At 41.1% G+C, this 17,736-nt stretch overlaps 1 protein-coding gene across 1 annotated transcript in view; it reads left to right on the top strand.

Moving 5' to 3' along the window:
• DNAH11 (dynein axonemal heavy chain 11) overlaps positions 1-17,736 on the top strand; it is a 2,866,633-nt gene that overhangs the window by 318,456 nt on the left and 2,530,441 nt on the right. The window contains exon 4 of the mRNA XM_069211469.1: positions 1,493-1,682. Coding sequence (XP_069067570.1) covers positions 1,493-1,682 — 190 coding nt within the window. The remainder of the gene's footprint in view (positions 1-1,492; positions 1,683-17,736) is intronic.

Raw genomic sequence — 17,736 nt, 5'->3', positions numbered from 1 at the left:
CACCTAACCTTCCTGTGTTTGTGTCTCTTTAGAAGAAATGCAGAAAGTGCAGCTGTCATCCACCCCAGACGTGTATTGGAGACAGGCCACAAGACGCACAGAGTAGTCAGAGCAGAGAAATGCCCACTTTCTGAAAGTGGCATTTCTAAAATAATAATGTTAAATCCAACTTTACCAGTAAATAGGATTTATCATTACCATTCCAATTATATGAAACATGATGTAGCTACTCCTTTCTGATCAGCAATTACAGCTTATAAGTATGTTAAGGAGTTCCCAATGCTTGTCTGAGAGGAGTAGGCCTCACAGTGGTGAAAATGACCTTGTTAGTTTTTCACTACTAGGACATGTAAAACTTAAAAGTACATGTCCTGCCTTTTTCTTACATAGCACCCTGTCCTATGGGCTACCTGAGGCCTGCCTTAGGGGTGATTTATATGTAAAAAAGGGGAGTTTAGGAAGACTTTTCAAATGCCACATCAAAGTAGCAGTGAAAGTACACACAAGCTCTGCAAAGGCAGGCCTGAGACCCATTTAATGGGCTACTTAAGCGAGTGGCACAATCTGTGCTGCAGGCCCACTAGCAGCATTTAATTTACAGCCTCTGTGTATATGGTATACCACTTTGCAAGGGACTTATAATTAAATTAAAAATGCCAGTATATACCAGTGTTACCATGTTTAGGGCAAGCACTTTAGCACTGGTCAGCAGGCCAACAAAAAGATTCAGCAATAAATGGAGGGTGTAAAAGGCAAACATTTTTTAGATGACCCAGGAAGAAGAGGCTTCTCCTCTGAAACAATGTGAGGAACCTACTTTCTGAACCATTCGATGTAACTTCCTCTACAGCTGTCACCTTTCCAGTGCTTGCCTATTGAGGGAGCTCAATGTCCGGCATTTTAGGTTGAGTGCTCAGAACTCAAAAGGACATGCAGGATCACTGCTATTCTGTCTTCCACTTCCAGTGCTAGCTCACTAAAAGCCTGAAGTTTGAAACAAGAGCCATTGCAGTCAGGTACTTGGTACCTTACTCCGAAAGGTCACACTATTCACCCATAACTCGATGCATATGTATGTGGTAAAGGTATAGTTACTGGTTTCATCCTTTCTTATTTCTAACAGTTAAAGTTCATTATGGCCATCTTTCGTGCTCTGATCTTTCAGGGCTGTATGCACATTATGTAAAATGCAGGTGCAGAATCCACACAGCAACCTGTTGAGTGGTCAACAGATGCAACATTTCTCCAAACGTGTGACTGGAAGAGATCAGGCATAGACATAAAGCTAATTTCGTATTTCAAACCTTTTCTAAAAGTTAACAAACCATGACATACCCCTGTTAGTCACGTATTTGTTCTCCAAATTATAGAATTGGAGATCCCATATCGAAACCAACTATATAATAAATTGTGTATATAATGACGCAAAACCGTATTAGGGTATCAGCCTTTTAAAACTTCTTTTCAGTTCCTTTGTTTTTAATTCTTGCAGGCAAGATCACTTTGATCGAACTGTCCTTCATAACCTTGAGTCTGTGGTTATAGAATGGTCATATCAAATCCGTGAAGTTTTGAAACTAGAATCTTCTCTGCTGTTGCTCCGTGGCCTAAACGTAGGCCCTGAAACTGAACTTGGATTCTGGAAAGGAAGGCAAGATAATCTGCTGTGCATTTCTGAGCAGGTACGTTTTTTTCTGATTTGTATGAAGCATACTTATTTTCTAGGACATCATCTATTTTGTTGATCGAATGTCCAATTGCTATTATTTTCATCACAATTATGCAGTTATCTTGAATAATTGCTCTGAAAGCAAAATGAACCCTCAACAACTGAAATGGTGTGTATTTTGTATCCTTTTACAACCAAGAAGAGCAATGCATCGTAATATTTAATGACACACGAGTTTCATAATTTAAAAACCTATAACACAGCATTTGTTGATGGATTTAGAATAAGAAAAAAAACTGATGGTCAGAATGCTTGATTTAACGTGAGTTAGTCTTTATTACTGAGGGCCGCATTTAAGCACACTATTTTTTGTGACTTTGCCACTATAATCAAAGACCAGCCTTAGGCGAATCAAACCTGGTCCTGTTCTACTAGGTATAGTCCAGCCTGCAATGCCAGACTATGTCTCCTTTTTAAATGCAAAGAAGCAACCTCAAAGAGTTTTCATGAAAGAGGTATATCGTGAACCGAAAGACACATAAGGACAATATCCATAGCCTGGTTTACCTATTACACCTACAGTATTAGACATAGACGTTCAAAAACAAAGTGGTGGGTGACATGCTTGTATTGCTATCAGTCACAAATAATTACTCAATGCCTCATTTCAGTCCAATTTTGACACAATATGCCACCCATATTTGAGGCCTATAATATGCAAGTCAGGCGTGCCAAAAGCTGACCGATCACTTGTTTTTCTACATATAACCTAAGTGCTCGTTTCTTTGAAGTGCCATTAGATGGTAATGGTCAACAGTTGCCTTTACAAAGGCGTCATTACCCATTCGCTGTGTCAAGTACATCACGCCGTGAACCCAAAGCATCAAACTATATCATTGTTTGTTAAACATTTTTGAGGGACATCTGAAAAAGGCTATCTTTGAGCAATGTCTCTTCTTGGCAAAGCAATTATTTTTGACACTAGTATCACCTTTACATTTTGGCCTTAATATGAACATTTGCTTGAAAGAAAGCAAAGTAAAATGTGACCTTGTTTTTGTTTTTACTTGTATACTATTGCTTAACTTCTATTGGGTTACTTTTTCATTTTTTTTAATCAAACTGCATTGAAGTAATTTACTTTCCCGCTAAACTGGTTTTCATTTATTTGGGTTTTCATAAATTAGTTTTTATGACTTTTTTTCAGAATGTAAGTACTGCACTACCCATACATTTCTGGAGAGAATTTCCTTCATGACCCATTCCTGATGGCTTTGCTCTTTGTTCCCACAACTGCTCATGTTTCCACCTCATTTCTTAAAGATAGACCACCTTTTGAAGAAAGATGACTATCCTATAGACAGTTCATTTCTTTTTTTTTGTGTGTTTTTTTTGTGCTGTTCTACCAGAATGGTGTCCATGCCCTCTGCAGTGGAACACTCCTCCTGAAACATATTAGCTTCTTCTTTATTTGCAAAGCTTGCTTAATGCCTCTTTCTCTAAACACTAATATTATCTTCCTCTTCAAATTCCTCTTTCCCTTTTATCATCTCTTTTAATCTTGATAAACAATCTGCAATTTTGTTTTTAACCCAGGAAAATATTCAGCACCAAAATCATATTCTTCCAATGTGGGTATCCACTTGTGTATGCAACTTAATAGGGCAAGTGGCTTTTTTAAATATAACAAGCTGCTTTGAGAGGCCTATGGTGAGCACTGATGATGTTGTAGTCTGATCCTTGCTCTAGGCAGGGCTGCTGGTTTAAGGATGACAGTACTTATGTTTGTAGACGACTATGCCAATCCTACAACAAGTCGCAACTGTCATCCCAACCCTTCTGACCCACAATCAGCACCTCACCAAAAACCCAAACAGTAAAAGGTGATTTGTGGCAGTCTTTACGCATTGACTCAAGTGTCGTGGTTAAACTGAGAATACGCCTTTCTCACATGAACAACTTGTCTCAATCAAGCACACAGGCAATGAAGGAGATTCAGTAAAAGCTTAATAGGTTTTTATTATCAATACTGCAATCTACGAAAAAATTGCATGGGCTGCAATGATCAGGATAATGAACAGTGCAAGAAACCGAATCGCGAAGACGAGAGTCAGTACAAGGAGCATCAGCATCTTGCAATACCATGAAATGACATGAGATATGATAGATGTCCTAATACCCTAACATGATTAACCTAATTCCTAACCTAAAGAGAGCTAGTTGTGATAAACCTAATCTGCCCATGCGATGTCCATGAGAAGAGTCCCCCAACCCTTGTTACCTTGGAATGAGGACTCTAGATCAGACTCCATGGGGACACGAAGCCTGGGCCAGCATCAAGGCAGCGTGCAGCATCAATATCAGCGATGGCATCTGGTAGGGATCCTTCTGACTATATGTGTGAGATGTATTTATACAAACCGGATCGGACCCCTGACAATAGATGACAAGTCATGCTTGGGGAGGCAATTTATATAAACTATTCCCTCGATGGCTCAAAGAGGGAAAGTACCTAATGTGAATACCTTAAGTTTGTTTATTTTTGTCACTTTACAGTGATGCCTTAGCGAGGTGACACTGATAACATGAAACTAAAACATTGGCCTAACTAAAAACAATGCAGCTATCTTGAAAGATATAATTAAATAGTTGTGCTAAAACAGAGCAAGCTAAGTAGAGTAAAAGTCACTGGGTGATGGGGGCATGAGTCTACAAGCCAGAAGGCTAAGTGGAATCCTGCTTCCCATTAAAATGATAAGATTCACAATACCTTTCCCATTTGCCGGAACAAGTATGACGCCAAAGGATGACGCCACCAAAGACAAATTTATCCAAGCTAAAAAAAATACTCTGGACTTAAAACAAGCTAAAATCATTACAAACTAGCTAAAAATCGTATTTAAAAACATTTGAAACAATTGCTAAAAAACATACAAATAGATATAATGTCGACCATGACAAGCACAGCAGGCCAAAGTTAAAAGGCAATCTTTGAATTTGGTAGACTAAGCCAATCATCAAATATATTTAACATTAGTCAGGATCTTGAAGAGAGTCTTCGAAGCCATTAAATGGAAAGGCCCTCAGAAAGGAGGCCACATCGTCAGATGTTAGATCGATGACAGGATTGGCAGATGAATCCATGGAGAAGTAGTGTGCCAGTCTCTTGTGCAGGACCTCTTGCAGGGGCTGCGCTCTCCACATGCCAAAAAAAGCCAGATCGTTCACGAAGGGTGGCTCATAAGTTACCTAGTGAATCAACCTTAATCTCAAGGGACACAACTTTGAAAGAACCCTTATCAGTGACAACAGCAGTTCTTGATCCACAGGAGCCCCTGGCGTAACAGCCAGGCACACTGTAGGCAAATGTTCCAAGAAGCATCACATGCAGCGAAAGACTGGCTGCATGCACCACAGGACTGGTCTGAACGACAATGACCAGTCACGCTCCAACTCTTCCAGCAACGGAGCATTAAAGAATTGAACCATGCGTTCATGGCCATCTGAGCTGGTGGCAGTGGTTCCATCACTGCGCTTAGCTGGAAAGGCTCAACCACTGTGAATCAGAACATACGGCAGTAGTATCCGCCTATTAACACCAAATGATAGAAAAGCTACCAAACACACTTGAAGAGAGTGAATGGATGGCTGAAGGAATGACTCTGAAGACAGTCTAGAAGATGGACACGAATCCAGATCCAACAGCGTTTAAAAAATGGACAATCCCCGTAGTGCTCAAGGAGTCAAATATGCTGGATACCAGCTCTCCAAAGTGCTTGGGGAAGTTGGTATTTAAGAGGGATTGTATCTCTGCTGATGATCTTGCTATCTGGAGAGCATACATCTCTCTAGCCGGTCAATGTCACTTGTTTTTTAAACACTAGCGCCTTTAGTCTGCTAAGGTTGTCATAGTTTACATTAGCAGTATCAATGTGTTGCCACATTTCTGCTACTCTTATCTCTTGTGTGCAGGGGAAATAAAACATGTCCACAACACATAATGGCCTTAGAGACTGAAATTCCATAGGCAATTCCTGGTCGCATACCACAACAACTTTGGTTGCTCAGCACCACATAACATCCATTTGAAAGTACATGAAATGCTGGTCGAATGAAAGAGACAGGAGTACTCTTCAGAAAACAGGCCAAGTTTGTGACCCCCGCATTGCAAAGGCCTTGAAGGGCACCTTTTTGCAGATCATTGAATGACTAACAGTAGTCTCACATTCATTTCCACTAAGAAAGACCTCTGTTTCGCCGTTGAAAAATGTATATTCAAAGGGCAACTCCCACTCTTATTTAATATAGCTGTCCCCTAGCTGCTCCCATCTGCTGACGTCACAATGTTTGAGGCATTTTGAAAATGGGCAGATTTATAATGCCATGTAGGAGCCATACCATGGATGGACTTTCTGCAACTGTAAAAGGCAACTTCTCTAACTTTTCTATGTGAACACGGTGAAACTTGCTTCCCTTTTAGCCATTGTCTGTTGTTCCATGGATAAATTAAAAGCAGTAAACAAGTCACTACCGTTAATATACTTCCATGGAATGTGGCCATTTTTCAAACTCTGTAATGTCCAACCTAGCTGCATGATAGAACGCAGCTGACTTTGTCTATGGTATATGAGGGACATGTCTGTCTGAATAATATCAATCGCAGATGACACTGTTTGTTAGGGAATAAATCTTATTGAACAGAGTGTTCATGCCGTTGTCGACAACAACTAAAGCCTTTTTGAAATTTTCTTTGTCTGTCTGCCTTAAACGTGCGGCAGCTTCTATCTGAGAAAGCTTCCAGATGTCATTATATAGAGCATATATGAATCTTTTAGAACGTAGCTTTATCGGACTTAACAAGAAGTCCTGTAAGTCTATATCTTCAAAGAGTTAAGATGTTCCTTAATTGTGGCTGACATGTTAGTCTGTACACACTGTTGGCACAGTTTTGTATGTTGTATCTATACCTGGGTGTTGACCCGAGGCAGAGGGGGGGGGGGTCTGGCCGGCTAATTTTGAAACCTCCCTGAAGAATTCACAAAACGTGCCTGACACCCATTTGTGGCTATTGGCCATATTAACCACCTGCTGGGACTGGAAAGTGAAGAGGTACAGGTGTCAGCCTGAACCTTTGCATCTAGTTTTTTCTCTGTGACATTCAGGAAGTATTGCCAGTTATTACATTTTGCTGGTGTAGGGATATTGGGAGCACTCATTTCCCTCATTTTTGCTAACCCCAGACAGGATGTCTGTTGAATGGTGTCATTCAAAAAGATAATTTGCACAGGAATAAGGCACACTCTAAATAAAGCTTCCCGACCTGTATTTGCCAATCTTGTGTTCTTCTTGCACTCTTTACATCAATTGTTGTCTTCCAGTATTCATAACGTTCATCTGCAAGACGGGAAACAAAAGAATCTGAGTAAACTAACTTTATAATAGTTAGCAAATTTTTCCTAATCTTTGAAGGTGGTAATTTGAAGTAATATGACTCTGCATTTTTTTGTGTCATGCCCACAAAAATAAATTAATTTATCCGCATAATGTTTTTGGCTCCCCACAGGGGGAACTGAACAGTGTTCCCATTGTATGTAATTAAATACTGGTCTATGTCTAGCGGCACAGTGCAGGTAGTAATGTCCTCAGTTGTTATAGCAGAACATTTCCCCTCAATTCTTTGTGTTGATATACACATCATTACTTTCAAATGCTGCATAGTCTTTCATTTCAGTTAACACTAAACATCTGTCTGGACATTCAAATCATCAGATACAACACCAGGTGTAATTATATCAGTCATAGAAATTTTTAAGACATAAGGAATCTGAATTACCTCACTAGGCTCGTATATATAGAATGCAACTTTATCCCACACAATCCCATCAGGAATTGGTACAGCTGAAATGTTCACAAGGGACAAGTCTCTTCGAACCTTATGTGAGGAATGATATGGAGTTAAGACTTAATCCACAGGCCCAACAGAGGAGTGTTCAGGAAGGTAGTGACCATTTATAAGCAGGAAGAAAACAGTTACAAAACCAATCCATAGAAAAAATGCAAATAATGTCGAGAATAACCATTGATAGTTCCATAGGTAAATTAGATAGTTATTTTTAAGCCATATATATATCCAAAGTGCCTTTGTAACAGTTGCAATCGCACGAGTGGATGAAGTTGAAGAAAAGTCATCAGTGTTGATGAAGTAGCCAGAAGCAGTCTCTGCAAAAGGAGGAGCAGGTGCATTACTGGTGGATGGATCCACTTCACGTGGAGGCTCATAGTAGACAATGTCGTCAGTCTGTGTTGGTTTGGAATAGAAGACAGCCACATCTTGGACAGGTGATGTCAACGAAGTGGTAACCGGAATCGGCAAGAGCTCATTTTCTGCCCACCCCATAGTTGAGGAGGTATTTGTAGCATTGTTGGACATGCTTGTGTAGTCCGAAGTATTGTCGTTTCTTCTTTGAAGAGGTATGTCCTGTTGGGTAGTGAGAGGGGACCCTGGAGACCTCTGGGTCTTCTGTGCAGGATTGGCCACATAGTGAAGTTTGATGTCGTCAATGGAAATTAATCTGTTAGCTTAGGTGCCTGGCAGTGGTGATAGGATAACTGTCCTGGTACCTTGTATACCCAGGACTGGTAACTGTGCTCTGTAGGATGGGCCAAATTCCTTCTGCTCTGCGATCTTCTTGTGAACCAGATCCCCAGCTTTAGGAATCCAGCCAGTAGAAGTTGTTGGCAAATCCCTTATTCCTAAAGTGGCAGCACTGGCGGATGAATTATCATCACAAAATTGCTGAAGCTCCTGTATGGCAGTGAAATGTTCATTTATGTCAAATGGTGTATCTACTGCCACCATACCAGGACCATCAACATCTGGGAATATACATAGGTATCCCAAAGAGAACCTCATAGGGAGTGCGTCCCCCCCAAGAACTGTCTTGGCAGATCATTCAGTGCTCCATGTACCCCAAATAGGTGATAAGCCAACTGCCGCCTGAACCTAATGCTCTAGCTGTTAAGGTCTGCTTTAGATCTCGATTACTCCTCTCCACAACTTAATTTCCCTCATGATGGTATGGTGAGGAGTAATGGAGTTAAATACGTTCACATCGTCCCCATGGTGTCCCTGAATGCCTCGGAGGCAAAAGCAGGGCTCTGGTCCGAGTGGAATGCTGCAACTACATATGTACCGATAAAGATCAGCAAGTCTTTTAGAACAGTTCGAGTGCCAGCCGACTGCTAAGGCCATACCCACAGGAATCTAGAACAAGAATCTACAGCGACTAAGATGTATTTGTATGCACCGTCTGGTTGGAGCAGACAACAATGGTCCAGATACACACATTGCAGTGGCCTGTTGGACACTAAGAGGGATGTCTGGAGTGGGTGTTTGATGTTGGAGTCCTTAATTTGCTGGCAAATGTCACAACAAAGGAAAATTGTTTTTCTGTTTGTAGAGACCTGGCCACCAGAAGCGTTTCTGTAAGAGTGTTATTGTGGCCGAGACACCAGCATGAGCAGATGCGACATCCTCATGTGCTGCTTTGTGAGGTCTAATCTCTGGTCTTGGTTAGGGGTTGCTCAGTCTCCAACCCCAGGAATTGTTACATAAGCAACATTATGTGCACTAATGTGATATGAGTATTTTGTAGGGTATGCTTTTGGAAGAGGCTTGGCTTCAGCTGAAGCTTTCACGGCAGTCAGAATTTCATTATCCAATCTCATCTGAGAACGAGTCATTGCAGCCACAGAAGCCATAGCTACTGCAGATTTGGCTGCTTCATAAGCCAAAGTGTTGCAGATAACGTGCACTCTTACATGTTGGTGGCCCAATGTATGCACTACATGGACACAAGGTAGCTTATCCTTGAGATCATCTACCCTCCCCCACAGAGTTCTTTGTTTTATGGTGTTCCCTTTGGAATCTCTGAACCCATTCAACTTCCAATGATTAATATAGTCATTGTAGGATTGCACACAATAGTATGAATCGTAGACAATCAGAGTCAGTAGTCCTGACCCTCTGTGTTCTAGCGCTAGTGTAAAGGCTTTGAGTTCAGCCAGCTGGGCTGTGCAGTCCCCTAGGGTCTGCGTGTAGGTATTATGAGGGTGGAATACATCATCCTTCATCACCCCACTCATAGCTGCACAAGCGGCTGAGTATTGATGTTTGGTACCTACAGCTGGTTGTGCTGAACCATCAGTGTAAATTACAGCATTGTATCTGTCAGGGGGCAAAATATCTAGAGGTGCGGGTATTCTTGTTAGTATTGGAGGAATTCTGAGTTTGAAGTTTTGGATCAAAGATGTAATCTACATTGGTGGCAGTCAGGAAGGTTGCCCACTGAATCCAGCATGGATGTAATGCTTTAGCGTTAGGAATGCTTGCCTTGGTGACAGCATCTAAGGCTGGCACCGGGGTAACGACAATGTGTTTCCCATGGGCAAGTGGCCTCTTTGATGACATCCATTTGTATAGCAGTTAGCAGTTACAATTATTTCTGTGGGTGCGAACCATTGTTCTGCATTGGAGTATAAATGTGATTTATATGCTATGGGCACTGTGTCGTCCTGGTTAAAGGTGGCGTAAGTGAACTCGATGACACCAGCAATTATTCTGAAGACCAAATTTGTTTTGTTGTCACTGGTTTGTAAGTGTTTTGCTTCTAGTGTCGGAGCCAAATCAGCTCAGTTCAGCTCAGAAACCAAAGACCAACCTGCTCCTTAGATAAAGTAAATTTTTTTACTATGTGTACACGGAGACTGAGCAGCCTGGGAGATCAAGCCCAAACAGTCTACAGAAGGAAGTAATACATGATCTTTTATACTGTCAAACCACAAAGAAATTGTACATTTCATTGGTTCTTGACATTGATGTATGATACATTTTTTGCAAAATTGCTAAAGGCGTTACCGTTAATTCTTCATAATGCACCATATTTAGTAAATTAAAGCACAGACAAGGAAATTTCATATGTCCTACGTGTCTAATATCGTGCGATACATCTTAAGAAGAACTGAGAACAACACGTACACAGGATGGTACTTTCCAGAAGGAAGATTGCTTCAGCTAGCATGCAATGATAATTCATGGTGGTTGTCCTAGTAGCAAACCTTGCAACATAATGCGTTCTGAGCAACATTCAAATATATCAGTAAGCACAGTTCATGTTGGTTATAAGTTGTTCAACAGAAACAGGCCTAGTTGTCATTGGGTATCACAGGGCCCACAGGCCCAAAATGGGTCCCAGAAAAATGCGATTCCACACTAGCATGTCCTGTTGCAATTCCTTAAGGATGTGTGTGTGTATGTTCTGCCAAAGTTAAAGAAACCAAGTATGGGCTTTAGTTTCTTGATTGTATTTGGTGGCTGGAGTTCAGCACATTTTTCCAGAAAGTGTGTGTCCAGGTTCTTCCCTCATTTTATAGCTCGTATCCTAGGAATAATACGCTGAGAAAGGCTATTTTACTTTTTCTAAAATTAAATTTGTAACCATGGGCTGCGAATCCTAAAACGATCCGATTGACACTGGTAAGATGGATGTTGAGGCAGTCATCTGTGAGATAGATGTTATCCACATAAGTCAATGCCTCTAGATCAATATAATGTAATATTGATGTTACACGTGCAGAGAACAGCCCTGGGCTTTTCTTGAAGCCTTGGGGCAAACGACAAAAGCGTTTTTGTGAGCCAAAAGAGAATCCACACAGGTCACGACTTTAGTGTGCTAAGTTTTGGCATAAAAAAACATTGGAGATATCCAAGGTTGTTTTGTACTTTTTGTACACTATGTTGTTTTAGTGCTGTATGACTGTTTTAATGTCTGTAATCTAAGACTAATTTGTTTAAATGGTCGGGTTTTGCAACGGGGAATAACTGGTTATTCATTGCAGAGACACAGGTCTCAATTACACCCTGGTACTCTAGTTAAGTGAGGATCTCCCTCACTGGAGCTTTTTCTTCATGTTTAGCAGGATATGTAACTGAGGCTGGGGTGTAGACCTGATAGGCATTACATGATAAGGAGAATCCTTGTCCCAATTCATATGGTTGCGGTATAATGCAGGTGCCTGCGCTAAAGCCCAGTTGACAGCGTAGGTTTGTTTTACTGCTTCTGGAACAAGAGCAGAAGAGAAAGAAGGCAAAATGACATCTTCCCCAAGTGGGAGTTAAAGGATGTACTCAGGTGGTCAGTTCCTTTCGACCAGTAGTATATCACAACCAAATTCATCCCAAAATATCACACTAATAGTGCATTCTATGTCCCCCTCAATTTGAATGTTTAAATCATGAACCCTATCGGGTGGGAGGCCACGCCCATCCGCAGTCTCATCTGCAATTATGTCGCTAGTTGCTGCCACATCCAGAGGATCGTTCAGACTCTGGCAATATTTAGTGACCTCTGCTGCACTATCTAGCTGTGTCACCACCCACGTCTTGTTCTTCCACAATGTTCTCAAGTGTACTGGCATTTTTTATTGACATTGCTGCCACCTTTTTCTGTTTGAATTGTGGCTTTTGTTGTGGGGACTTGTCTTTTTTGTCTGAAGACTGTGGTGAGTTTATATTCTGTTTGACGTATTCAGGACATGGATCAGGACAGCCTTCTCTCTCGCTACGTCTATCCGGTGCATCCTGGAAGGAATGAGAGGGACGTGAATCAGTATGTCTGTCAGGAGGTTTTTATATTTTCTCTATTTCTGAGATTATATCTCCTGTAGGAGTGTGGAGAATCTGCTCTTGGACTTTATCTGTCTTTAAATTGCTTTTATCTGTCTTTAAATTGCTTTTGTTTATCCCAGCACTTTTTGGAACCCTCCTGTGCTTGTTTAGTAGCTTCCCTAGGGGTGGTACTTTGTATTTCAGACTTTTTCGGCTTGGCTCCCAAATTGTCCCATCTGATACTAGTATAGGTGTTGGAAATAATTTTTGGGAGCTCTTTCTCCTGGTTCTACTGTGAAACTTTCCAGAGCCGCTGCCGTATAGCCAATGCTACTGCTTTCTCTTTAATATTACCAAGTATTATTGAGGAGGCTGTGTCGAAGTTACACATTGGCTTCATCCCCAAATCTAGGGCTGGTGCAGCCCCAAGCTCATTCTGTATTTGTTTTAACACTTCCGTTAAATTGGCAAGTGTTGGGATACCAGGACTGGTAGTGTATATTGCAGCGAAGACTGTACCCCAGGTGCTGCAGTCATCCACTGAGGGAACCATCCCGAAAGGGAAGCACATAGTGAGAACTGTATGTTTTTTTCCTGTGGTCCCGTATGGGGAAACACAGCTTCCAGCTGATTTGTTTTCTGGGCTCCCAGAACGGGATTTTCTCTCATTCTGTGGGCACTTAACCCATAATAGAATATTCAGTTTATGGATTAATCCCAGTAGAAGCCAATTGGTATCCAGCAGGTGCTGGTAATGCTGGACATGCTGGTGTAGTGTTTAGAGTTTGCATTACGAACTGCACAAATCATCTATATAGTGTTACTAGCGAAGTGTATAAATTGTGCAGATCAGCGGTCTACATATACTGTATAGCTGGGTGAGGTGTGTATGTGGCAAACATAGGCCACATTCGTCCATCATTACCTAAGGGAACTAGTCTCACGGGTTGTATTACGTGTGTTATGACGCCATTGACCCAGTTCTTATGTTCTTTATGGGTGATTGGTATTTCAAGATACTTGTATGCTCCATACCGTTGTGGTATATTAGCTATTCTATATGTGTGGAATGTGTGTGATCTTTGGTCTTCCTCAGTAAAGGTGACCCATGTGTAGAATGTTTCTTCTTGGTAAGCTTCATTAGCTTAAACTATGAGTGTGACATCTCCGTCCTCATCTGTTAAGCCATGTGCTAATAGGTGTAATTTTAATGCTTGTCTAGCATTCTCAGGAATATCTGTGGCGTTAGCCATATTTGTGTAATGGGTAACCAAGATGGAACATCAAGTGGGGAGAAAAAGACCTTTTAATAGTTCGAGCTCAAACAAGGTGCTCCCTGTTCAGCTGAGGAGGATCTTCCCTAAGACCACAGATATAATGGTATTTAGGGTTCCTGCTGTGTGTGAGACACTGATAATTAGGGTATCCATAAATTAGTGCCTAAACACCATCAATGGTGGCTCCATGTCGTAGTTTGATTCTTGCTCTAGGCAAGACTGCAGGTTTAAGGTTGACAGTACTTATGTTTGTAGGTGACAATGCCAATCCTCCAAGTCGCAACTGTCATCCCAACCCTCCCGGCTCACAAGCAGCACCTCACCAAAAACCCAAACAGTAGAAGGTGATTTGTGGCAGCCTTTATGCATGAACTCAAGAGTGCAACATCTCAGGGAGTGTTGTGGTTAAACTTAGATTACCCCTTTCTCACATGAACAACATCTCTCAATCAAACACACAGGCAATGAAGGAGATGCAGTAAAAACTTAATAGATTTTATTAACAATACTGCATGGGCTGCAAATATTAGGATAATGTTCAGTGCAAGAAACAGAATTGTGAAGATGAGAGTGATTAGTATAAAGACTCCACCATCGGCAATAACATGAAATGACATGAGATATGATTGATATCCTCATACTCTAACATGATGAACCTAATCCCTAACCTAAAGAGAGATAGATGTGATAAACCTAATCTGCCAATGCAGTGTTCATGAGAAGAGCCCCCAACCCTTGTTACCTTGGAATGAGGTCTCTAGATCAGACTCCTTTGGGGCACGAAGACTGGGACAGCATCGAAAGCAGCAATGGCATCTGGTAGGAATCCCTCTGACTGTGTGTGTGAGATGTATTTATACAGATCTGATCGGACCCCTGACGTAGGTCTGTTCCCAAACAATAGATAACAAGTCATGCTTGGGGTGGCAATTTATATAAGCAATTCCATTGAAGGCGCAAAGAGGGAAAGTACCTAATGTGAATACCTACAGTTTGTTTCTCTTTGTCGCTTGATAAAGACCCTCTTATGAAGTTCTTAAACTTCTTTATAGCCCAATAAACTGCTAACACGTCTTGTGAAATTACTGAATATTTCAATTCTACCAATTTTAAAATTCTTGATACAAAAGTAATTGTACTCTTTTCATTCCCTTCACTTTGCAAATGCTCGGCCCAAAGTTATTTGGGTATCTTTTACAATCAAACATCTTTTTTAGGACAAGACTTTGCAAATTAGGAGGTCTGTGGAACTCGTTTTTCAATGTTTTCACACTCAGTTCTGCAGTCCTCAATTGACTTGAGCTCTGCGTTCTTTTGAAGCACACTTATCATGCATCATGTTTTTTCTGGAGAAAAAAAATGGAAAACGTTTATAAAGCACCTGCATTCCTAAATATGGCAAATTCTTTTCTATCCAATGGTGCTGGCACATCTATTTAAACTTTTACTAGATCTTCTTTGAGTTTTATTCCTTCAACTGTGAGTATATGTCTCCAGTGATTCTTTCTTCATCATTTTATTAAATTTTCTTACTTTCAATGTCAACCCTTTATTTCAGTCTAGGTGACTCCTGCCGTGCGTGTTTTCATCCTCATGTCAAGAAGTTGATCATCGCCAATCCCTTTTACTCATCCAATCCCTTTTTAAATGTAATCCATAGCTCTTTAAAAAGACTAAACATTTGGAATTAGATTAAATTCCACCCTCTAAAAAGTATATACTTCATTGTGAGTGGAAACACTGTTCAATCTCTACAATCCTAAAGCCATTAAACTTGAAGATATGCTAGTCCTAAATCTGATGTAGAAAATACCTTGCCACCCATGGGATCAGCATCCCTCATGTATTAGGTAATGGGCATTTATCCAGTACATCAATTTTTGGGCTCATATAAGCCAATGCACACGTTTGTGTCCCCTTCTCGTTTAGCTCAATTGCAACCAGAGCCAACCATTCTGTGGGGACTATAGATTCAATTATGCCAGTCTTTTCTAACATCTCCAGTTTCTTTATGACCGCTTCTTTCACTTTACTCATTTTTTGCTCAGCATTCTTTTGTTTGTTTTTTCTACATAACTACTCTGATACTCCAACTAGTCACTAAGCACTTTAGTAAATTCTTTCTCTGACTCAGCCACTTGTCCCAGCTCAAAGATCACTTGCGCACCTCTACCAAAATTTTCTAAGAAATTAGAAGATTTAAATTGTGATCCAAAAATATTCCAAAATCCTTTTGAAAAAAACAGATTATTAATAGGGACATACATTTGTCCTGTGTCAGCAAATCCCTCTTTTTATCCTACTCAATAAAAAAAAGCCTATCAACTTTATTGGTTCACCCCCATAAGCTCCAAGTAAAAGGTCAGGTTTGTATAATTTACCCTTATCTTTACTTTTCTTTTGAAGTTTGCAGTTCACTATAACGTATGTGATCAACACACGTAGAGAATTAAAAGAGTACCACAGGAAGAGAGGCTTTGACTCTGCCAAAATGTTGATTACCTTGAGTACAGATTTTGACTGGAATGAAGTTGTTGCTTCTGCTGAGCGAGTGCTTGTGCTGCACCTTTTACCTTGTTTGACGACTTAGGCTCAACACAGTAGGACTGAGTGGTTATGGCTACAAGCCGTTGATCAAGCCTGTATGCACATTATCTGTTTATAAAGAAAAGGTGAGAAAAAGACAGTTGGCCTTACTTGTTCATTGTGAAAAGCATGTGTTAAAACCAAGTCTTTTTATGGGGGAAGGTTGGTTGTCATTACACTGAGTTAGGCAGGTATTTAGTTGCATTGAATCTCTGATACTCATAATAAGCCAGGTTTTGGTGTTGATTACGCCCGGACAAATCCTGGGAGTTGATTTGTGTTTTGCAAATCCTTCTTATGATGTTTTAGGAGGGATTTAGCTTTTTTGCCAGTTGTAATTTTGTAAGTATTTGAACTTTTAAGACTGCATTCTGATTATTGGTTATGGCAATGCATGTGCTAACTTCAGCAGGTATGAGGTTTGTATGTTTACAATTCACTGATCAAGGCTATTGACATGATTGGTTCCTTGGGAAAAATGTTAGGTGCCTTAAGTCCTATCTATTTAGAATAAAAAATGACAATGAAGGCAGTAGGCTTGTTAATTGTGGAAATTCTATTTTGCATGTGGATTCTGGAGGATTATTGTTGTAAGGAAGTATTTTGGTGTTGATAATTTTCTTAGGTGAACGATGAAGATTGAAGATTTGCATTGTGGTAATCCTTCCAAGAACCCCTTCGAAAGGGACTGGCAGATGTAGTTGTCTGTCAGGCTCTTGTAACAAAATAAGCCAAAACGTTGACATACATATAAATACATAGGCCCTCATTCTGAGTTTGGTGGTCTTTTGGCAAGACCACGGTGGTGGCGGCCACCAAAAGGCTACCAGTGTTGGCGGTATTCCGCCTGCCGTAATAAGAGTCCACAATTAAGACTGCCAAAAAAACAGCCAAAAATCCAACACTGCCAGCACACCGGCAGGTGTGAAAGATGCATTTCCATCACCAGCACCACCACGCTGACAACTTTCCGCCCACCATATTGCAATCCACAAATCGTCACAGTGGTCCTTTCATCGTGGAAAACCATAGGTGGCCGAACTGCCGTGGACAGAAAGCACTCCTGTCAGGAAAAACACTACATTGGACAGTTTCACGACCCCACGCCAGACACACACATGCACACCAGACACACCCACTTACAGCACTATACAACACACCCCCATGCAACCCACAGACCTTTGCACCTAAAACCACTGATCGGGAAATGAGAGCAGCCACAATCACTATGCTAGCACCTACACACTAGGCACATATGCACTTCACACTCGCCACACAACTGCACCACCAACACTATACACACACATCACAGCTGCACACAAACACCAAAACCTACCACCACTCACAAACACCCCCACCCCACAAAGCACCCTACTCTGCACCCTACACACACAACACCCACCTCCACCCACAACACAACCACCAAGTCACGCCAAAAGCACCCACGCTTCAGTGACGATGAGTTGAGGGTCATGGTCAATGAAATCATCAGGGAAGAGCCACAACTCTTAGAAGCACAGGTACAGCAAACCTCCATA

Source organism: Pleurodeles waltl, chromosome 10, assembly GCF_031143425.1.
Source record: "Pleurodeles waltl isolate 20211129_DDA chromosome 10, aPleWal1.hap1.20221129, whole genome shotgun sequence".
Lineage (NCBI taxonomy): Eukaryota > Metazoa > Chordata > Amphibia > Caudata > Salamandridae > Pleurodeles > Pleurodeles waltl.
Note: the sequence above shows the minus strand (reverse complement) of the source record. Positions and strands in the feature narration are given on the sequence as shown.